The 24,075-nt window shown below is 43.8% G+C and overlaps 1 protein-coding gene across 5 annotated transcripts in view; it reads right to left on the bottom strand.

Annotated features, from left to right (window-relative positions):
• PITRM1 (pitrilysin metallopeptidase 1) overlaps positions 1 to 24,075 on the bottom strand; it is a 98,091-nt gene that overhangs the window by 16,883 nt on the left and 57,133 nt on the right. For all 5 annotated transcript variants that reach the window (XM_068235796.1, XM_068235800.1, XM_068235798.1 and 2 more), the window contains 5 exons: positions 22,809 to 22,885; positions 16,454 to 16,619; positions 10,890 to 10,990; positions 7,898 to 8,015; positions 2,416 to 2,484 (listed from right to left, as the gene is read on the bottom strand). In XM_068235796.1, the coding sequence (XP_068091897.1) occupies positions 2,416 to 2,484; positions 7,898 to 8,015; positions 10,890 to 10,990; positions 16,454 to 16,619; positions 22,809 to 22,885 (531 nt within the window). The remainder of the gene's footprint in view (positions 1 to 2,415; positions 2,485 to 7,897; positions 8,016 to 10,889; positions 10,991 to 16,453; positions 16,620 to 22,808; positions 22,886 to 24,075) is intronic.

The raw sequence follows: 24,075 nt of genomic DNA, 5'->3' as shown, positions 1-24,075 counted from the left end.
GCTGCAGCTAAAGCTAACAAAATTTTGGGATGCATTAAAAGGGAAATAAAAACTCGAGATGCTAGCATAATATTGCCCCTGTTTAACTCTCTAGTAAGGCCACATCTGGAATATGGAATTCAGTTCTGGGCACCACATTACAAAAAAGATATTGCAGTTTTAGAGCAGGTGCAGAGACGAGCAACAAAATTGATGCGTGGGATGGAAGGTCTCACTTATCAAGAAAGGTTAGATAAACTGGGTTTATTTAGTCTAGAGAAAAGACGCCTTAGAGGGGATCTAATTAACATGTATAAATACATCAGAGGGCAATATAATACCTTGGCGGATGAGCTTTTTGTCCCTAGGCCTTCTCAAAGGACTAGAGGACATGATCTGCGCATGGAGGAAAAACGTTTTAGCCATTTATTTAGGAAAGGGTTCTTTACAGTAAGAGTGATTAAGATGTGGAATGCATTGCCACAGGAAGTCGTTATGGCAAACTCTATACCTGCATTTAAAGGGGGCTTAGATGCTTTCCTTGCGTTGAAAGACATCCATGGCTACAATTACTAGGTAATGCCTAATGATGTTGATCCAGGGATTTTATCTGATTGCCATCTGGAGTCGGGAAGGAATTTTTCCCTTTAGGGGCTAATTGGACCATGCCTTGTAAGGGTTTTTTCGCCTTCCTCTGGATCAACAGGGATATGTGAGGGAGCAGGCTGGTGTTGTACTTTATACTGGTTGAACTCGATGGACGTATGTCTTTTTTCAACCAAAATAACTATGTAACTATGTAACATTAGAATAGCTTTTGGAACTTGTAGGATGATAAAAAACAGGATGCAATTTTTGTTACGGAGTCTCTTTAAGTGTCCCTTTAAAACACCTTTTCGAACCATGAAGTATATACTCGCGGATAAGCTGATCAATGCATCTCCACTGGCACCAAGACTTTGAGGGGCGCTATTGAGCTGTACCTCGAGGTAAATAATGCTTGGTTCTCCCCACAACATTTACAAACCTCCCCTAGGGGTTCCCTTTATGTACTTTAGTTAAAAATGTTCCTCAGATTCCTTTAAGTGTAAGTACACCAACACTTTTACAACTTACAGCTCTTCAGAATTCAGTGTTCCCTTTTTATCCATTTATGGTTTAATTGCAAAGGATAAGAGAACAGTGCTTTACTTACGCTTTGAGAAAGCCCCGTGGGCGGGGCAAAACGCGTCAGCGGGAGGGCCTGGTCTACACATGTGAGTGCTCACACTTCCGGAACGCCGAGCGGCGCCCGTGGAATCTCCTGGAGAGAGACGGCAGCAGATTGGAGGGCGAGGTGACGCAGCTGGCGTCGGGCTGAGGCGGAGATTACGCATCCCTGAGCGGAGCTCCCTCGCTGGAAGCAAAAGACTGCTGTTCTGATCGCCGGAGATGATGCCCCCACTCACCGCAATATGGATGGTGACGTATAGCAGCTGCTGAGATACGGCTGTGTATATTGAAGTGCTATTATAGTTCTGGAGGAATACTGTGATACATCTGTCTGGTACAGGTTGTGCTCTGCTGTGATTTGAATGACAACAGTCAGATACGTGACACACTGGAATATATTGATTAGAGCTGATGCTGGGACATTGAGGCATTTCAGTAGTGATCCTGGAACGGCATAGTTTGGAAGCAGAAATACAGCACTGAGACTGTTGGCCAAACATTTAACTGTGTGTGAGTGGAGGCCTCGCGGTGTGCGCCGGTGGTGGGCCCACAAAATTGTCAGCTTACTTGAGTGGTGGATTAGTCCGATTGGCATAGGCTTGCACTGGGTGATCGGACTGATTATAACCATCAAGGTGACAGTGGGGATTAATCAATCACGCCTTTGTTGTATGACCAGGGTTTTTAATGGGTTTTAAAGGGAGGGTAATGTTGTTCCGCTGCTGGCTATTTTTGCATGCCACTAATAAAGTTTTTGTACAAGCACATGAAGAGATGGTGGTTTAGTGTATGGTCTATAGTTGTCTATGTTACCAACATCTCTCCTCTTTGTAGAAGAGTGGTGCTATTGATAAAACGTTGGCCACCCAATTATTGTTGGTTGTTCTGTTTTACTTATGCAGATGAGAGACTGAGTAGCAGTTAAAAACCCTCCTGAAAAGTAAACGGGAAGCCAAAATACTTGAATCTCCCTAATAACGCTCCCTAATTATAGGATAGCGCTGAAAAGTTCAAAAAGGTAATACATTTCTACATGTGGGAGTTGAACAAACCAGATTTTACATCCTACCAACACTACTTCCATTTTAGAATCAAGTTTTAAGCTCTAGATTCAAAGTAAGAATATTAGACTCAAGGAAACTTCTATTTACAATAGCTACTACACATACAATGAATAATCTCATCAATTTTCTGTCACTTCATCATTTCTCTCGGATTACTTACAGACACCAGTTTTCTTGAGACTTTTGGTGAGTTTTCATTTTGACAAGAGGATGAAGGCGGTAAAGGTTTCTAGAAAGTAAAAACAATACATTCAGCAAATACTATATACAAACAAAATGTTAATATTACAGAGGAAGGCTGTTTATCACACATCCACATTAACATCTTGGGTTCTCAAAAGTATGTTGCTACCAGCCTCATAGGAGTGTCATACAGAGTTTCTGTAGGCTCCCCTGAATAAAGGCCATCATGGCCTAGAAATTGGTGACCTTTGATAGTGGACAGAAGCAGGGCTGTGGAGTCGAGGAGTCAGAGTCAGGAAAAAAAAATGCAAAATGATGCAACTTTGCCTTTCACCCGAACCTGGCAACCATGGCTTTCAGCTTCAGCCTCATTGGGCCTTAGATCCTGCGCCCTCTCCTTCTAGGGCCCCCCCCCCCCCCCCTCTCGCTAACTATCCTTGACTATAAGGCTGAAATGATCTGCATGTTTTGTTCTTTGTTTGTATATGTTATACATATGTTACTATAAATGAAAATGTAATGCCCTTTGATAAGGGAATATTAAACTGCTGTAAGATCTCATTTGAAATTTCTTTCCAATAAAATACTTTGAAACTAGGAAAAAAAAATGCACCGACTCAGACTCCTAATGAATTTAACTGTAATTAAAATAGAAAATATGATAAAGTGGTGCATTTGTCAGATAGTAGTCATCATAAATAACCTGTATGTACAGAAATAGTTCTGCTTAGTCCACAAAAATAAACCAATCAAAATATAGCTACTTGTGCTGCTGCAATAAAGTAGTCACCGTATTTTTAAAGTCAGCGATATACATATCTGGTTGTGACTGTATAACTGACATGTACACATAAATCTTTTATGCATTAAATTACATATCTGCTGTAAAGCCTGATGTGTAGCTGTGTCACTAATAGGGATGGTCAACGAGATGCAAATAAGTCTGAGTTGATGCAGGTTTATGCCAATTGTGTATGTGGTTGGCCGTGCATGCGCAACTTCAGTCGGGGGCTAAAGGAAGCACCAGGTAAGTCCAGATTCCATTTATTTTCTCTGTTCAGGGTCCCCCTTTAACAGCTACTCTACAGCAATATCCTAAGTTAAGTTAACCACTTCACCACTGAGGAGTTTTACCCCTTGAACACCAGAGCAATTTTCACCTTTCAGCGCTCCTTCCATTCATTCGTCTATAACTTTATCATTACTTATCACAATGAAATGAACTATATCTTGTTTTTTCCGCCACCAATTAGGCTTTCTTTAGGTGGGACATTATGCCGATAATTATTTTATTCTTAATAGGTTTTAATGGGAAAATAGGAATAAATGTGGGAAAAAATGCATTTTTCAGTTTTCGGCCATTATACTTTTTAAATAAACTGTAATTAACCAGTTCGCATTCAGTCGTTTTTCGCTTCATGCATCCGAACAATGTTCACCTCCCATTCATTAGCCTATAACTTTATTACTACTTATCACAATGAACTGATCTATATCTTGTTTTTTCCGCCACCAATTAGGCTTTCTTTAGGGGGTACATTTTACTAAGAGCCACTTTACTGTAAATGCATTTTAAAAGGAAGAATAAGAAAAAAACGGAAACAAATCATTATTTCTCACTTTTCGGCAATTATAGTTTTAAAATAATACATGCCTCCATAATTAAAACCCACGTATTGTATATGCCCATTTGTCCCGGTTATTACACCATTTAAATTATGTCCCTATCACAATGTATGGCGACAATATTTTATTTGGAAATAAAAGTGCATTTTTTCCGTTTTGCATTCATCACTATTTACAAGCTTATAATAAAAAAAAAAAAAAAAAAAAAAAAGAAATATTTCATCTTTACATAGATATTTAAAAAGTTTAGACCCTTAGGTAAATATTTGTGCTTTTTTTTTTTATTATTGTAATGTTTTTTTTTTTTTTTTTAATTAAACATTTTATGTGGGTATTTTTGGGAGGGTGGGATTGAAATTGTATTTTTTTTTTGTAAATATGTGTATTTTTATTTAACATTTAGGTGTAGTTTACTTTTTGGCCACAAGATGGCAGCCATGAGTTGTTTACAGTGACGTCACTCTAAGCGTACCACGTACGCTTAGAGCGACATAGGAAGCAGAAAAAGCGTAGCTTCCGAGAGAAGCTGTCGCTTTTTCTGCGGGGGAGAGGAATCAGTGATCGGGCACCGTTGCCCGATTCACTGATTCACTGGCTAACAAACCGCCGGCCGGGAGCGCGCGTGTACGCGCGCGATCGGCCGCGTGGACGCGCAGGAGCGCACATGGCTTCCTGGACGTGAGTTTCACGTCCAGGAATGTCAAATAGTTAAAACCCAAGAAATTTGCCCATTTGTCCCGGTTATAAAACAGTTTAAATTATGTCCCTATCACAATGTTTGGCGCCAATATTTTATTTGGAAATGAAGGTGCATTTTTTTCAGTTTTTTGTCCATCCCTAATTACAAGCCCATAGTTTATAAATTAACAATGTTATACCCTCTTGACATAAATATTTAAAAAGTTCAGTCCCTAAGGTAACTATTTATGTATTTTTTTTTATTGTAAATTTTTTTTTTTTTATTACAAAAAAATTAAAAAAAAATTGGGGAGTGTGGGAGGTAATGAGTTAATTTTTTTGTGTAAAACTAATGCATTTGTATGTGAAAAATGCTTTAGGGTGTAGTTTTACTATTTGGACACAAGATGGCCACAGTAACTTTTTGTTTATGCGACCTGCAAGCGTCCAGAAGGACGCTTGCAGGAAATGCTATGAGGCTGGGAAAGTTTTTTTTTTCCTTTTTACAATGATCGCGCTGCTTCTCATAGAAGCAGCGGATCATTGTGGGGGCTTAGATCAACAAACGGGAATAGTTTTTCCCGTTCATTGATCTCCGGGTGAGCGGGCGGCGGCGTGCATGTGAGCGGGAGTGCGCGCATGAGCGAGCGGGAGCGCGGGCAGCGGCAGGAGCGCGGGAAGTACGGATTTCTCCGTCCCTGGTGGTAAAAGGATGGAAAAAGGGACGGAGAAATCCATACGGCTGGGGGTAAAGTGGTTAAAATGCATGTATGGTGTACATAAAAAAACACAGAGGTACACTCATGCTTAAAAGTTAGACAGTCCCAACACATTGTCTAATAAGATTCACTGGACAGCTGTATCAGCTGGGTTCCGGTGCATAGATCTGCCCCCTTGCAGAAAATGGTCCAGGCCTTTTCCATATCAGATATAGAAAAGTTAGAGGCTTTTTCCTGCAAGGTGGCAGGGCTACACGCTGGAACCCAGCTGATATGGGGCTCCGATAAATCTTATGATACAGACAACATACTGGGACATTCACGTTAATGACAGGCCAGGATGGCTAACAGGTTAAAGTGTCAGCTTCCTGGCCAGGAGCTTCTCAAAAGCAGATGCCATCTTAAAGCTTTAAGGGACAATTCCGGTGATAAGAATATGAGGCTGCCATATTTATTTCCTTTAAAACAATACCAGTTGCCTGGCTGCCCTGCTGATCTATTTGGCTGCAGTAGTGTCTGAATCACACCAAAAACAATTATGCATCTAATCTTGTCTGATTTGACAGAAACATATGATCTACTGCAGGCTTGTTCAGGGTCTATGGCTAAAAGTATTTGAGGCAGAGAATTGTCAGGATAGCCAGGTAACTGGTAGTATTTAAAAGGGAACACGTATGGCAGCCTCTATATCCCTCTTGCTTCAGTTGTCCTTTAAAATTCCTAAGCGTTGGCAGTGATGAGATCCTTTTATGTAACATACTGTCAATCAACAAGATTGTAATACGCAAATTAGAGGTGTCTGAGCCGAGGAGAGAGAGAGCTGGTGGAATCCTAAACTGAGGAGTCGGTGGATTTTTGTATCGACTCCAAAGCCAATCACAAAGAATGATTCACTACACCCACTTGTTATGCAGGAGGGTACCCAGACAGAAGGAAAAAGAAGAAAGTTTTTTTCAAAACAAGGAAACTTTATTAACACATACCAATAAAGTTCCAAGCCCTCATTTTCTAGGCAGTCAAATATGTTGTATTATTCCAATACAGATAAGACTTGATGTACAATGGCCACAACACTAGTATGTTTCAGACATCAATATGTCCTTAATCAAGCTTTTAAACACTGGAATAGGTTATTATTGCAAATGCATATATAGTACAGGGTATAAGTCTTAAAATGCCAGAAGTGTGGAAACTTAATTTCACTTCCTCATTATCACTGTGTGTCTCCTATATGATATTTAACTGACATTTTTATCGTAATAACCAACAATTTATAGAGGAAAATCATAACGATTAACAAGGTTGCCCTAACTTTTGCATCCCACTGTACATATATAGAAATTGGGGACCTTTTTCCAAAGTGACACAATTGGATGCATTTGCTGATCGGGTTCGATACAGAGATGGTCATCTAACCAATGCTTTTCTCATTCTGTACAGCTGTCTTGCCAAATTGGATAGTAATCTGAAAATAGCTGCCTGTGACAGGCCTCCAAAGTTGATCTAATGCTTACGAATATTTGTAGTGGGACTGCCCTCCTTTCACAGGAACCATGAGGTCCACCACTTTAGCCCATGATAACCTCCCCTGTTTAATGTCAGCAGCTGAGGTAAGAGGGAAGGAGATACACCTGTAGTCAGCCCAATGCTTTCTGCTCTGACACTATGTCCAACATTGACTATATCAGGGGTATAAAGAGATGATTTGCAGATCTGGGAGTGATGCATCATGGGAAACCACAGTCGCTCACTTAAAGAGACTAACAAAATTTTTCATCCTTATTTCTTCTATCCTATACGTTCCTATACCTGTTCTAATGTGCTCTGTCTAACTGCAGCCTTTCCTAGTTGCACAGTGGCTGTGTTAACTCTGTTATATGATGTAATCTTCTCTCTTCTGTCGGCTCTGTCGGGGTCAGGCAGTCATGCTGGAATGTGCAGTGCTGCTTGTGATTGGATAGAAGCTATACACACCCTCCCCAGGCCCCCTGCACACTCTGTATGACTCACGCACTGAGCTACTCTCAGCGTATCACTTGCTATGTCTTTTGTTTGTAAACACTGGATAAAAATGGCAATTACAAGCCAGGATCTAAGCAGGGAGTGGCAGAAACCGCACAGAAGGGCCCATGAGAACATAATGAATAGAATGGTATGCTTTTTATTGTAAGAATTTTAGAGTACAGATTCTCTTTAAAGCTGAATTATTGCAAATACCTTCTGTTTTAAGAAGGCAACATTATACTCAGCATTACTTTTTAGTAAGAGGGCATTTGGTTTCTTTTAGCCACTATTATTTTCCAAGTGGTTCTGGCTCACCATATTGCATTCTACATCTAAGCATGGCTTGTGCTGTGCACTGCCTACTATATATACAAATCTAAAAGCTGAATCAGTCACACGCAATGCATCAGTAGCAAGTCCTGCACTATATACCTCCACAACAGGCCGAATAAGTTTACGTTCCTTCTTATTCCGGAAGAGTCCTGATACAAACTGCTCCACTTGCTTTGAAGCTTCTGGCATCTGCTGGGGCGTGGCATTCACTGAACACCTAAGGAGGGAGGTGGAATGAATGTAACCATAGGCATTTACACAATTTATAAACACCAAAACTGCCTCCCGATACATGCAAAAAGCAGGGACTGCTTAAACAAACACCATGCTAGTATAATCCCAAAAATAAAAAAAAAGAGAAATGCATACAATAAAATGAAAATTATTGAATAAAGGCAAAAACTAAAAACATTAAAAAAAAAGTGATATTCTAGATTCCTCAAGGTAATGCAAACAAAATACTTGTTGGCCAGAATGCCCACTTTGGGGTAAATTTAGTCAGAACTACTATACAAGCACACTACTGGCTCCTGGTTCCCATGCTGCTTTAAAGGGAACCAGAGGTGAGAGGGATTTGGAGGCTGACATAATTATTTCATTTTAAAAAATAACAGTTGCCTGGCAGTCCTCCTTAACCCGTGTCTCTAATACTTTTAGCCATCGGCCCTGAACAAGCGTGCAGCAGATCAGGTACTCTGACTCAGGTTTTACTGGATTAGCCATATGCTTGTTCCAGGGTTTGATTCAGGACACTACTTATGCCCAGGGGCGGACTGACCATTAGGGCACTCGGGCACGGACCGAGGGCCCGTGGTCTGGGGGGGCCCGCCACCCGCCATAGAAGCCTGAGCAGCCAGGAGGGGAGACAGCCAGTGAAGGAGGGCGATGGGCATAGCAGCGGAGAAGGGGGGAAGTTTCCCCCCCCTCCTCTCACCTTGGGGCCCCCCTTCCTGGCTCTCCCCTCCGTAATCTGTAAGACAGCTGGAAGCGGCTGACAGCGGGCGGAGACTTACCGCTGTTCAGCCACCGGAGGCATCGCTGATCTGTGTGCAGCTAGTCTGGGCTTCTCAAGCCCACACTAGCTGCACACAGATCAGCGATCCCTCCGGTGGCTGAACAGGCAGCGTCTCCGCCCGCTGTCAGCCGCTTCCAGCTGTCTTACAGATTACGGAGGGGAGAGCCAGGAAGGGGGGCCCCAAGGTGAGAGGAGGGGGGGAAACTTCCCCCCTTCTCCGCTGCTATGCCCATCGCCCTCCTTCACTGGCTGTCTCCCCTCCTGGAGACACCTTCAAGCCTGGCTGCATATACTGGGGAGACCTATACACCTGGCTGCATATACTGGGGGCACCTATAGACCTGGCTATACTGGGGAGACCTATACACCTGGCTGCATATACTGGGGGCACCTATACACCTGTCTACATATACTGAGGGCACTTATAGACCTAGCTACATATACTGGGGACAGCTATATGCCTGGCTATACTGGGGACACCTATACATCTGGCTGCATATACTGGGGGCACCTATACACCTGACTACATATACTGGGGGCACTTATAGACCTGACTACATATACTGGGGGCACTTATAGACCTAGCTACATATACTGGGGGCACCTATAAACCTGGCTATACTGGGGACACCTATACACCTGGCTGCATATACTGGGGGCACCTATACACCTGGCTATACTGGGGAGACCTATACACCTGGCTATACTGGGGAGACCTATACATCTGACTTCATATACTGGGGGCACCTATACACCTGACTACATATACTGGGGGCACCTATAGACCTGGCTATACTGGGGACACCTATACACCTGGCTACATATACTGGGGACACCTAAAGACCTGGCTATCTATACAGAAAACACCTATAGACCTGGCTATCTGTACTGGGGACACCTATAGGCCTGGCTACCTATTCTGGAGACACCTGTAGACCTGGCTAACTATACTGGGGACAGCTATAGACCTGGCTATCTTAACTGGGGACATCTATAGACCTGGCTATCTTAAATGGGGACATCTATAGACCTGGTTATCTATTCTGGGGACACCTGTAGATTAGGCTACTTATACTGGGGACACCTATAGACCTGGATACCTGCACTGGGAAAACCTATAGACCTGGATACTTCCACTGGGGATACCCTTTGACCTGGTTACCTATACTGGGGGCACCTATTTTGGGGGAACTGCTGCCAGATTAACTATTTTTGGGGAACTGCTGCTGCCAGATTAAGTGTATTTTGAGAAACAGCTGCCAGATTATGTGTATTTTTGGGGAACCGCTGCCAGATTGTGTATAATGGGGGAACTGCTGCTTCCAGATTCTGTGTATTTTGGGGGAACCACTGCTGCTACATGTATTTTTGGTGATCCGCTGCCAAATTATGTATATTTGGGGGAACCGCTGCTGCCAGATAACGTCTATTTTGGGGGAACGACTGCCAGATAACGTCTATTTTGGGGGAACGACTGCCATATCTGTATTTTGGAGGAACCTCTGCCAAATTGCATGGATTTTTGGTGAAATGCTGTCAGATTACATGTATTTTGGGGGGAAGCACTATGGCAGAGTTCAAACTTCCCCAGCAGACCTTTTACACCACTGCTAAGGTCATGTATATTTTGCCCCACCCATGACCACGCCCACATTCTGTTGCGTGACCACACCCATTTTTTGTTTTTGTCACTGTGTAATATCTCAATATAACATATTTACTGTTGTCAATAAATTATTATATCTTAGTCTGTAAAAATATAACGTGAAAGGTGGGAAACACTGGTATTGGGGCCCCATAATCTCCTATTGCCAGGGGGCCCCATGAGTTGTCAGTCCGCCCCTGCTTATGCCACAAGATCAACAGGGCAACTGGTGGTAAGAAGAAAATAAATATTACAGCCTCCATATCCCTCTCCCCTTGGAATCCTATTAAATGTGTACTGTAACAACATACAAAAAAAAAAAAAAGTCTTGACTACATTGTGCCTATATAGTTATCCTAACTGCCGTTTGGCCAATCTGTGTAAGAATCCCCCATCAACACTGTACATACATAATATACAGGAGTATTTACCTTAAACTGTCACCCAGCAGTAGGAATTTGCGAATACGTGACATCTTTCGTAGCAGTGATCCCAAATCTGACATCTCTGCTATCCTCTTCATCATTCTGACCTGCATTAAGAAAGGAACTTGTTAAGGCGGAATTACAATCTGGCATAACATACAAATGAAGCTCATTCCCTACTCCATTTCCTCTACTGTAATCCTACGCTCTTATCTCAAAGTAATGTCATCTGTATAAAATCACAAGTCTCCCAGCATAGAATGCAGCCGGTATGAGAACAAACATTGCATTGGATGCATTATATAAAATTCCTTCAGAAAAATCTTAAGGTGCCCATACACTGCGTCGAATTTCCGCCAATATACAGCAGATTCGATCACTGTGATCGAATCTGCTGTTAAATTGATAATGCAAACGCTGACGGATGGACCTGTCTCAGCAGAAAATGTATCTCGATCACCGGCGCGTTGGGAGTGCGTCGATAGCGCCGTTCGATTGGCCGACTACCTACGCAGCATTAGCGACAGCAATATATTACCTCTCCGCTGGCACGAGTCTCTGCTGTCCCTTCTCTGGCTGGCCATCTTCTCTTTACTTCCTGACCGGCCTGTCAGGGAAAGTTCAAATAGAAGAGCACCCTCTACTGTTTGAACTTCCACTGGTTACAGGACGTGACAGGAAGTAAAGAGAAGATGCCCAGCACAGACAGAAGGGACAGCTGAGACTCACACCAGCAGAGAGGTAATGTATTGCTGGGAGCAGCGGCAGCTCCACAGATTGTGAATACATTTCATGCTGAAATCTATTCAAAATCTGTTTGCAGTGTATGGGCAGCCAATAGGTCCCTCTCTGATCAGATTGGAACAGAGAGGGATCTATTTGTTGGCCGATCTGGTTGCAATCAACTAGTGTATAGCTTCCTTTAGTGAGAAAAACGCTCTCTCCACTGGTTAGAGTCACATCGAGTCCTGCAAAAACTAACCCTCCCTGCCAAGTTTGCTCATCCTTATCAGTTGCAATTATTGATCAGATGAAAAATCAGGAAAGCTGTGGCAGTGGAGCTTGTAACTGATAAGCTTCTGAGCAAAGTGATTCAGTCTATTAACCACATTCTGTGCATCAGCCTATAGAAATTCTTATAATGTGGCTAATTTATTGGAGCAGAGGGGACAGGCTGAGGATAGTTACACTGTAAACTGTAACCCAGACTGCATGATATGGAAATGCAGAATTATGCAGGAGAACAGAGGCGCCAAAAGGATAAAAGGAAGCTAAATGAGCTTAAAAACCAAATTCTTGGTGAATAGAGGAGGCAGTGGTGGGCTTACCTCCTCCAAGTAGACACACATGACTGTAGTAAAGACAGTCAATATATTTTATTTATGAACTCCAAATATGCAACGCGTTTCGCTGGTTTGATCCCGCTTCATCAGGCAATAACGGAGCAATAGCATGTGTGGTCAGTAGAAGAGTCAAGCACCTCTTCTACTGACCACACATGCTATTGCTCCGTTGTTATTGCCTGATGAAGCACGATCAAACCTGCGAAACGCGTTGCATATTTGGAGTTCATAATTAAAATATATTGACTGTCTTTACTACAGTCATGTGTGTCTACTTGGAGAAGGTAAGTCCACCACTGCCTCCTCTATTTACCAAGAATTTGGTTTTTAAGTACATTTAGCCACCTTTTATCCTTTTGGCGCCTCTGTTCTCCTGCATAATATTGAGTCCACCCTGGGTGGAGGGTTGAACCCCCTTTTTCTCATCTACAGAGAGTGACTTCTTATTCCTGAGTGGGGTCAGGAAAATCTCCCCACCTGCCTTTACAGTGGTTGCCTAATGGTAACCCTGCTTTGTGAGTATTAATATTTACTCTATCTAGTAACCATTTACCAGTACATATTACACTATTGGGGCTCTTGGCATTCCTTGTTTTTATCTCGTTGTAAATGTAGAATATTCCTCACTCTTGGGTTGCACTGGGGAACACAGAACTAGTAACCACGTGCAAGTACAGGGTGTTCATCTGATCGTGCCAGGGAAATGCAAATGAATTTTAATCTAATGTTAAGTGAAATAATTTAAATAAATTAAACAAAGGTTTTATAACAGCTGTCAGTCAGGACCTACTCTGTTTCCTAATAAAAAAGCCACCAATACCTGGGTGAAACCTTCTGCAATGCTGAAGCAAATCTGATGATACTTCTAGTATTATTTACCAGAACAAAGAGTGGAGGAATGTATTAGTCCTCGGGAGTGGTCTGTATTTTGTACATTGTACATGGTCTGTATTTTATAGTAATTCTGTCTAATAGTGTCAGCTGCAAAAAAACAGGTCCTCATAACCCAATCAAAGCAGAATAATAATTAAAACAAAATACTACGTATGTATATCCAGAGTTCATGAAAGGCGTCCTTTGGGATGTAAGGTCAGGCTTCCTCTGAAAAACTGACCATAGGAGTAACATTTTAAATGTGCCTTCGTACCTGGACCACACCCCTTCCACAAACCAAAACAGAGAGGAGGACAATGGTAAGAAAATTATGCGACCTACCAGAGTGCACTTGTGGTAGGCAGGGAGAGTTTCAGAATGTGTCAAAACATTTGTTATAGGTTTTTTTTTTCCCTTTTGGTGATTCTTGTAAGGTTAAAGAATGGTGCAATACAAGATGAAAGTATAGAAGCGCTGGCACTGCAGTCTATATACTCTTGTCAAGGTGGGAGGGGGAGGGAGTGGATCAGTCGCACACATATATTATATAGGTATGGATAGGTGAATCCCCAGCGTGCTCAGGCAGTAGTATGTCTATATCAGCAGAGAAGGAGAAAAGCGCCAGCACTGCTGTCATTCACTATTTATTCATTCCAATATAAATGTAATGCTAAAACATGCGTACAAACATTGCAACAAGGTGAGGACACATACCCAAAGGTGGACGCAGTAGTGGAGCGGTGGGTGCAGAGGGAAAGGAGCCTGACGGCCGTTTCGCGCTATGCGCTTCTACGGAGGCTGCATTCCGTAGCAGCCTCCGTAGAAGCGCATAGCGCGAAACGGCCGTCAGGCTCCTTTCCCTCTGCACCCACCGCTCCATACTGCGTCCACCGTGGGTATGTGTCCTCACCTTGTTGCAATGTTTGTACGCATGTTTTAGCATGACATTTATATTGGAATAAATAAATAGTGAATGACAGCAGTGCCGGCGCTTTTCTCCTTCTCTGCTGATAAGGTTAAAGAATACCTAGGTGAGAAGTAGGGAGAGACCGGGAGCCAAATAGTTGAAGAGAAATCGAGAGCCCAATATGGTGTAGTATGTCAAAATTGATTGGATAAATGAAACAGTGAGATGGTAATACTCACAAACACGGGTTACCACCTAGGTAACCACTCATTAGGCAGGTGAGGAGATTAGACCTGTCCTCACTCAGGATTAAGAAGTCGCTCTCTGTAGATAGGAAGAAAGGGGGTAGATCACCCCTCCACCTGGGGTGGACTCAAATATATTGGTAGGTGAACAGAGGCGCTAGAAGGATAAAAGTACATAACATTTTTTAAAAAATTGCTGGGAGGAAGTGGTGGACTCGCCTCCGTTAAAGCAGACACCAAGGACTGTAAATGTATAGATATACACATTTATTGAAAATACCCCAAAGATGCAACGCGTTTCGCGGGCACAGCCTGAAGTGGGCTGTGCCCGCGAAACGCGTTGCATCTTTGGGGTATTTTCAATAAATGTGTATATCTATACATTTACAGTCCTTGGTGTCTGCTTTAACGGAGGCGAGTCCACCACTTCCTCCCAGCAATTTTTTAAAATTTTTATGTACTTTTATCCTTCTGGCGCCTCTGTTCACCTACCAATATATGGGAGCCAAATAGTGCAGTATCGTTAGGTATAGGGAGGAGAATATCATATAAATATATACTCACAAAGGTAGGTTGCAGTTCCTGCAATCACCGTATAGGCCTGCAGGGAATTAACCGTCCCTGCTCAGTAATCCAGGTCCTGCTGGTTACTGGATGGTTGCTCTCCTGTAGTACGATAGACTTTCCAAAAAAACTGCAAAGCTATTACCTCCAAAGGAGGTCTGACTGGTAGTAAGGTAGGATGGAGGCGCCCAATGTTTGCTCTATTTTGGTATTATTAAATGCACCAGTTCAACTGGAAAAAAAAGGTTTATTCAAAAAGCAACCTGACAATGCGTTTCACAGGTCATGGCCCGCTTCCTCAGGTCAATACAAAATGCCTTGATAGCATAAGGGATAGAGTATAGGTGCCTCCAATCAATACATTAATAAAAATACATTCGACGCGTCTACACTCTATCCCCTATGCTATCAAGGCATTTTGTATTGACCTGAGGAAGCGGGCCATGACCTGTAAAACGCGTTGTTAGACTGCTTTTTGAATAAAAACTTTTTTTCTAGTTGAACTGGTGTCTATATCTTCTGGAGAGGTAAGCAATTACCTCTCTTTATAATTTATTTGCATTTAAAAATACCAAAATAGAACATACATTGGGCGCCTCCACCCTACCCACTATCAAAACATTTGTGATCAATCTATGTTCTACAGGTTAGGTCAACATGCATTATAGTCAGACTGAATACCTGTTCAAAGGGAGTCTTAAAGCAATCCCAAGCCAAAGCTCAGAATCAAAATAAGATACCAACCTGAAGAGAGGGTAAAGCCTCAGGATCCTACTGAGGCTTATCTCGGTGGTCCGATGTCCCCCGTCCACTTCTTGCAGCGGATGCACAGTAGCCATGTGAGCAGTGTCGCTCATGCGCTGTAGCATTCCAGCTTACTGCGCATGCGTGGGTGGACTCGCATGACCACACTGCAAGAAGTGGAGCTGCGTGGCTCCGATATGATTAGTGACAATGCATTGTTGCTAATCTTCTCGGGGTCATGCTCAGTGACATCAGAGCACCGAGAGAAGCCTCAATAGGATCCCGAGGCTTCCCTCTCTTTAGATAAGTACCTCAATTTGTACCCAAGTTTCGGCTACACCACAGCCAGGAAAGAAACACTGTTTAGAAGGTGGACAGCAAGGTCAACCATGATTTATAGAATTCCAAAAAGTCTGGTCATTTTTCCTCCCTTTCCAACCGCCGCTTCTCCTCCAAGACAAGAATAGTTCATGATCTACGTGACAATAACTACAATCAGTTGTAAAAAAGAAAAAAAAAAACAGCTATCTTTACCCAGCTGTTCATTCTCTAGACTGCAAGGCTCCCCACTGTATCACTCATGGAACCAGACCAAAGGAACCACACCATTCTACTTTCTATGGTTCTTTGCAGGCCACATACTTTCCCGTACTGTATATAGGAGAGTGGCAGTTCTTACCACATCTCCTCTTACATTTCTTAGGAGTATTTTGCACCACTGCCTCTAGACTGGAGGACACAAAAGAAGCACATGATGACTGTCACATAACCACTGAGACAGCATTTTGGCATTTATGTAACTTTTTGACTTTTATTTCACACAGTGCTGGAATGTTTTGAAAGTGGCAGGAGGGAAGCAGATGAAGGGCAGCTGCACTGAAACAGTCTCATTACCTGATCCATGCCTCTGAAGAGCTCCTGGAGTTCTCCGGATGGTGTGAGAGTTTTGCTGGCTCGGATCTGGGCGTACAGGTGTCCAGCATCTGGGATACTATTGGACAAGTCCTGAGCAATCATTTTCACCAATACCCGTAATCGTTCTACATCCTCAAAATGAGGACTAAGGGGAGAAAAGAAAAGCACTTTTAAGTATGTATAGTACAGTCATAATAGAGGCAAATGAATAGGGTTCACAGAAGTTCAAAAATCCAAGTAGGATAAGTCAAGCTACCCGTATTCATATCAGTTTTTCTTAACGTGACAGTGAAGCAAAAAAGATAAAAAAAAATGATATAATGAATTGGTTGTGTAGTATGGATAATTACTAGAACATTAGTAGCAAAGAAAATATTCTCATATTTTTATTTTCAGTTCGTTTTTTTTATTGCATCATTCTCTAATATTTGCAGTTTACACACTACTTAGTATTCTAAAGGATTTTACAGAACAGGCCAGTGAACTTTTGAACTGTCCTCTGCAGGAAAAAAAAAAAAAAAACAATACAGTGACTGACACTTGAGACAATAAGCTTTAGAAGTCAGAGCTCTCTGCGACTTTGAAAGTCGTGGATCTCAGTGGCTCTTTTGCATAGATAACTGGAGTTTCTTAACTCTTGCAGTACTGGAAATAATATTAGACTCATGTCTCTGATCCTAATGTTTTATTTCTTAGCTGTACTACACATACAAATGAAATTTTTTTTCAGCTTCAGTGTCTCTTTAAAGCACAATCATGCTGAAATGTTAAAGATTAGATCTACTTACCTGGGTCTTCTTTCAGCCCCCAGCTCTACCTGGTCCCTCGGGATACTTCCACTGCCCTCCAGTGCAACGCTAGCCCCTCCCGAAAGACTGTCGACCACAGCTATGGCCTCAGGCAATTGTGTGGTCACATCTGCGTACCTCTCTTGATCACACTCCTGTGGCGGGGAGCGTTCTGCACTAGCACAGCTCAGAAAAAACTAACTGCGCACAGGCGTGTTCGAGAAAAGCAGGAATGCGCAATAGCCGTGACCTCATCTGTGGTCAGCAATCTATCAGAGGGGCTAGCAGCGCACTGGAGGGTAATGGAACTACAGTGAGGGACCAGATTGCTAGTGGCTGGAAGAAGCCCCAGGTAAGTAGATCTAATCTTTACCATATCAGCTTGGATGTTCTGTAACCCCTTCCGTACCAGCAGTCTCTGCCCCCTTAAGGACCAGAGACTGCTGGTACGGTAAATGGCGCCTCCCGATGGACCGCCACACACACCCGCCGCTCACGATGCTGCCCCATCACCGCAGGCTCCTCTCTCAACGGCAGAGTGCTGACAGTTGGTCAGGAGATGCTTTTATTGGCTCCTGACGCTGTCTATCAATGTGAGCCAATAGGATTGGCTCTCTGTGATCATGTGGTCAGGAGCCAATGAAAGCAGCTCCTGACCTGCTTACAGAGCTCGCAGAGCGAGCGATTTGCGGCCGGTACAGGGTGGCGCTATCGATAGTAATAAGCGATTCATAGAGACGTTGAATCTACATCCAGTCAGAGCCACAGCACCACCTGCTGGATGTAGATTTGTACTGCATCGGTCCAGAACCAGTTAAAGTGAACCTTAAAGTGAACCTTCGGACTAAAAATCGACTCAGCAGTACTGAAAAGGCCTGGTGTTTCTTTAACAGTTTCACAGCATCAGAACTTTGTTTCTCTTATCCAAGCCTCATTTTTAGCTGCACAGAAGAAAACTGCCCGGGCTTTTTTCCCCTGATGCTGTGCAAAGCATGATGGGATTTCTAATGTTGTTGCTCTCGTTCTGCTGTTTTGGTGCAAATTTTTTTTTTGTTTACATTTTGAATTTGACATTTGAATCCTAGCGTGTGCAGCTGGGAGGGGTTATCAGGACACAGGACAGTTGGAACTGTGTCTCCAGCTCCTTGTCACCTCCTTTCAACCAAAAAGATGGCTGCCCCCATGACAAAGATGGCAGCCCCCATGAATCACAAACATTTGCCTGTTTTTTTAAAACAGGGTGGGTAAAAAAATTATATTACCTATCTATTCTAATTAACATAACTAATGTAACGTAATGACAGTATGTTTGTTTAGGCTGAAGTTCCCCTTTAAGCCAGAAAAAAAAAAGAGTTTTACTCACCTGGGGCTTCTACCAGCCCCCTGCAGCAGTCCTGTGCCCTCGCAGCCACTCACTCATCCTCTGGTCCCCCGCTGCCAGCTAGTTTCGTTTTTGCCGACAGGCCCGTCAGGACTGGCCACGCGTAGCTTTTTCAGCATTCCCGACTGTAATTAGCGCTATTTCAGGCCGCAACACATACAAAAATACGCGTTATCTATGCGTGCGTAATGCGGCAACGCATATTTTTGTACGCGTTGCGGCCCGCAATAGCGCTAATTACAGTCGGGAATGCGGAAAAAGCTACGCGTGGCCAGTCCTGACGGGCCTGTCGGCAAAAACGAAGCTAGCTGGCAGCGGGGGACCAGAGGATTAGTGAGTGGCTGCGAGGGCACAGGACTGCTGCAGGGGGCTGGTAGAAGCCCCAGGAGAGTAAAACTCATTTTTTTTCCTGGCTTAAGTGTCTCTTTAAAGAGGAGCTGTTAGGTATAAGGTCTCAGAGAAAATAAACACATATATCAGTAGCTAAAGATTGGCTGTACTTACATTACATATGCATTTCACTGTCCACGTTTGCATATACTATATAAAAATTCTGTGAAATCCAGAGAATGATGCTCCTGACAGCCCATGGCAGGTTCCATGTTTGTGAAGCCAAATGTGTCGTCATGTCCTGCCTGCTTCTGATCACAGAACAGCTCGTACAGAATAACACAGTGTGCAGTGAATATTAATGAGCCATGTGGCTAGGAACAATAGCGGACTCCTGCAGTGTACTCTGCCCAGGAGATTTATCTGTGCTGTGGCTGGACTGAGAAGCTGCTGAAACTTGATCCCGTCTTCTCCTTAGCAGCCGAGGGGAGGGCCCCAGAATGCTTTGCAGTATGGAATGCGGCTTGCGTCCTCCTTAGGAGCTTAGCTGTGCTGATAAGCACACATTAAATGTAAGAGAGATTTTTATCTTTAGTAATGTCTTTTTGGCTTCTGTCTAAACTGTTTAACACAGGAGAATAGAGGTTTAAATTAGCTTCTGCAGCCTGACAGTTACTCTTTAAGGTGTCCTCAAAAGGATAGGTTTGTTGTGAAAGATAAATTTTAAACCTTAATGTTACCAACAGCACATTCAAGATATCTTCTGAATGAACAAAAAAAGCAGTTTAGGTACCCTCCGTTTCAACGTTTCCCCCTCCGTTATAATCCTGACTGGCAGCCTGCCAGTCAGACATATTCCCCCAAAAGCAGAAGATCCTCTGCCCATCCTCTCTCACGTAACTCCCATCTGCCACTCTCCTGACACAGCTATCCATGACTGCATGCTTGCACATTATACAGTGAAAATAATGTAATGAAAAAGTGCTTCATTTTTATAATTATGTATAAATTATTTAGTCAGTGTTTGCCCATTGTAACATTTTTACTCTCCTCCTGATTTACATTTTGACGTTTATCACATGATGACATTTTTACTGCTGGCAGGTAATGTCCCTGGAAGGAGATGCTGCTTGCATTTTTTGGCAGTTGGAAACAACTGTTATGTCCCACAATGCAATAAGGCTCCCACAGTGTGATGTCAGTACCTCAGTGCTGTAAGGTGCTGACATCACACCGTGGGAGGGGTTTCACCACAAAATCAACCATACAGATCCCTTTAAAATCGCATTGAAATTGACGCACTAATGCAATGTGACTTTCTTCTGTTTGCAGCCCACACCTTCTGCCTTGTGGTGCGACAAAATGGTGCGTTGCGACCCAATGTACAGTTGCCGTGCATTATGCTTCAACGTGCGTCATTGACGCATTGATGTTAAATGGCAATGCAAGTCTGCCTTAAAAAAATATTAAGTAGCATCAATTGTATTAATGCTCTTTATTATAAAAGACACATTGACAAAAGAAGCAACGTTTCGGAGGGGACCCCTCCTTTCTCAAGCCAAAGTCAGTGTCTGAACATATGCTCTGAATCACACATTTATATACACATACAGACATGGAGATAATCAATCACATTTGATGTCTGCCTATGGCGACCAATCACTTACCACCACCTTGGGCGGACTTGATAGAGAACTGTGTCTTTCATATTCAAATGTGAGCAGACGCTCACCAGCCAGTGATGCGCAGGAATGGGGGAGGAGAGTGCCGGCCGCACTGGGCTCGTCTCCACAAAACGCCGACCACTCAGCTTTCGCTGTTGTCACACTGATTGACTGTGATGAGGTCTCTTTGTTTACGTTTTCCAGCGTGTTGCGCGGATGGAGGGGGGCGTGGTGGTCAGCGCTGTGTGTTACGTCCCACTACAAGCACGGGGCCGGTCTGTTTACATTCCGACCATGTGACTTGGTGACGCTGACACCAGAGGGGGCAGCGGTCACGCCGCGCGCTCGCAGCCACAGAGGTTTCCCATCAGGTCCGCCTCGTTAAGAGGCGTGTCCTGATGACGTTCTCCAGCTCCTCTGGGCTGAGTGGTCGGCGTTTTGTGGAGACGAGCCCAGTGCGGCCGGCACTCTCCTCCCCCATTCCTGCGCATCACTGGCTGGTGAGCGTCTGCTCACATTTGAATATGAAAGACACAGTTCTCTATCAAGTCCGCCCAAGGTGGTGGTAAGTGATTGGTCGTCATAGGCAGACATCAAATGTGATTGGTTATCTCCATGTCTGTATGTGTATATAAACGTGTGATTCAGAGCATATGTTCAGACACTGACTTTGGCTTGAGAAAGGAGGGGGTCCCCTCCGAAACGTTGCTTCTTTTGTCAATGTGTCTTTTATAATAAAGAGCATTAATACAACTGATGGTGCTGGACTCTACGTTCTACTCAGCAATTGGAGACGGGAGTGCTACCTATCTTCTGGTCCAGGCACATCACTAGCACAAATACAGGTGTGCGATCCACAAGTACTTTTTACGTTAAAAAAATATTAAGGCATTTAATTGTGATGTGCTTGCGCCGTTTAAAGGGACACTTAAGTCAAACAAAAAAAAATGAGTTTTACTCACCTAGGGCTTCCAATAGCCCCCTGCATCTGTCCGGTGCCCTCGCCGTCTCCCTCCGATCCTCCTGGCCCCGCCGGCAGCCACTTCCTGTTTCGGTGACAGGAGCTGACAGGCTGGGGACGCGAGTGATTCTTCGCGTTCCCAGACGCATTAGCACCCTCTATGCTGCTATGTGGTATATGATATATGCTATAGCAGCATAGATGGCGCTATTGTGGCCAGGAACGCGAAGAATCACTCGCGTCCCCAGCCTGTCAGCTCCTGTCACCGAAACAGGAAGTGGCTGCCGGCGGGGCCAGGAGGATCGGAGGGAGACGGGGAGGGCACCGGACAGCTGCAGGGGGCTATTGGAAGCCCCAGGTGAGTAAAACTCATTTTTTTTGTTTGACTTAAAGGGAAGGTCCAAGCAAAAAAAAAAAAAGAGCTTCACTTACCTGGGGCTTCTACCAGCCCCATGAAGCCATCCTGTGCCCTCGTAGTCACTCACTGCTGCTCCAGTCCCCCGCTGGCAGCTTTCTGACCTCAGAGGTCAGGGCCGAATTGCGTACATTTTTACACATTCCTGCTAGTGCAGGAACATTAACGCATACATTTTTACGCGTTAGTGGTGCAACACGTACATTTTTGTTCCTGCACTAGCTGGAATGCGTAAAAATGTATGCAATGTGGCCCTGACCTCCGAGGTCAGAAAGCTGCCAGCGGGGGACTGGAGCAGCAGTGAGTGACTACGAGGGCACAGGATGGCTTCATGGGGCTGGTAGAAGCCCCAGGTAAGTGAAGCTCATTTTTTTTTTTTTGCTTGGACCTTCCCTTTAAGTGTCCCTTTAAGGTGCACTTGCACATATACAGAGGGGAAATTTGCATCCAAAATTGATCAGCTGCGCGTTACACCGCATGCAACTTGGACTATAAAGTATCAAAATAATTCAGAAGTCTTTGTGAGCAGCTCTGCACAAGCACAGGATACCGACTTTCCTCACCAAAGTCACTAAATCCCGATGAAACAACACCATCTGCTCTATGTTTGTTTAGCCTTAAATTAACCATCGGCTAATGATAAAGCACAAATTGTGCTCAGTGCACAAAGACTGTCTTATTAACTTTTTCAGTAACTTAATGAAAAGAAATTGTTTTCCCCTGAAAGTTATCATGGTGTAGCTAATCTTTTTATAGCAGAGTGGAAATGTTGATGATTGCTCCACCTTAACTTACCTGTTAAATATTTCACTCCACAAATTCATCATACCAGGCGTATTTCTGTCCAAGCATGAGGATGAAAACAGCACACCCTAGTGGGAAAAGGGAAAGCAAAAGTGTAAGTAAATTAAAATGCGGCTAAACATTTCTTCATGCCTTCTGTAGCCCATATTACAGGTAGTGTTTAATCATAGTTACATACTTATTTGGGTTGAAAAAAAGACATACGTCCATCACGTTCAACCAGAAAATAAAGTACAACATCAGCCTGCACCCTACTCCTGTTTAACCAGAGGAAGGCAAAAAAAAAAAAACCCATACAAGGCATGGTCCAATTAGCCCCAAAAGGGAAAAAAATCCTTCTGAACTCCAGGACTCAGAAAACAGGCACATAACACAGTAAATATCACTCTTTGGGGTATGTCCGGCTTAAAAGAAATACTCCACCTCGCAACATTCAGTGTCCTATGTGGGGAATGGTCCTATTCTCTAGAGGGGGCAGTCGCTGCATTTCTCAAGTGATCATCACCATGCCTTGATGCGGTCATGGGGAAAGCTCCTACCACCACATTTCAGCCTAGTATGTATCCAGTTGGCCCCTCTACAGGAAATATGACCAAATTGCAAACTCCAGCTAAGCAGATCAATAATAATATCTGTTCAGTGATCGTTCACCAAGCAGAAAAATAACAGTACTGAGCATGTCAAACTACCATCTAATATGTGCCAAATGCCAAGTCTATTAACAAGGTGACAAAGAATCTGCTCACCTTAAAGGAGTCATCAGGCAATCTCTGCTACCTTCCGATCTAATTACCTGGGACTTCCTCCAGCCCTGTGCAACCGACATGACCCCGGGCCACAGCTCCGCTCCCAGCCGCCGGCCCGGGGTCCCCGCCAATGTTGCGCCAGGCCATCCTCTACTGCGCCTGCATGAGCGTCGCTGTCAATCGTGTCCACATCGTCCGGGTTGTACTGCACAGGCTCAGAACTACTGGGCCTGCGCAGTACAGTCCGGACAACGTGAACTTGATTGACAGCAGCGTAGTAGGACAACCTCGAGGTCGCCCCCCTGCACCGCTGGGGACCCCGGGCCGGGGACAGTACAGCTGCGGCATTGGGCATGTCAGCTGCAATAGGCTGGAGGAAGCCCCAGGTAAGTAGATCAGGGGGTAGCAGAAATTGCCCGATGACTCCTTTAAAGAAACCTACAGTGAAAGGAACACGGAAAATGCCCTTTTAAAGGACAGATGTCAGCTAAATGAAAAAAAAAAAAAAAAAA

This window comes from Hyperolius riggenbachi, chromosome 5 (assembly GCF_040937935.1).
Source record: "Hyperolius riggenbachi isolate aHypRig1 chromosome 5, aHypRig1.pri, whole genome shotgun sequence".
NCBI classification, from domain to species: Eukaryota; Metazoa; Chordata; class Amphibia; order Anura; family Hyperoliidae; genus Hyperolius; species Hyperolius riggenbachi.
This window is presented reverse-complemented; position numbering and strand designations above follow the sequence as displayed.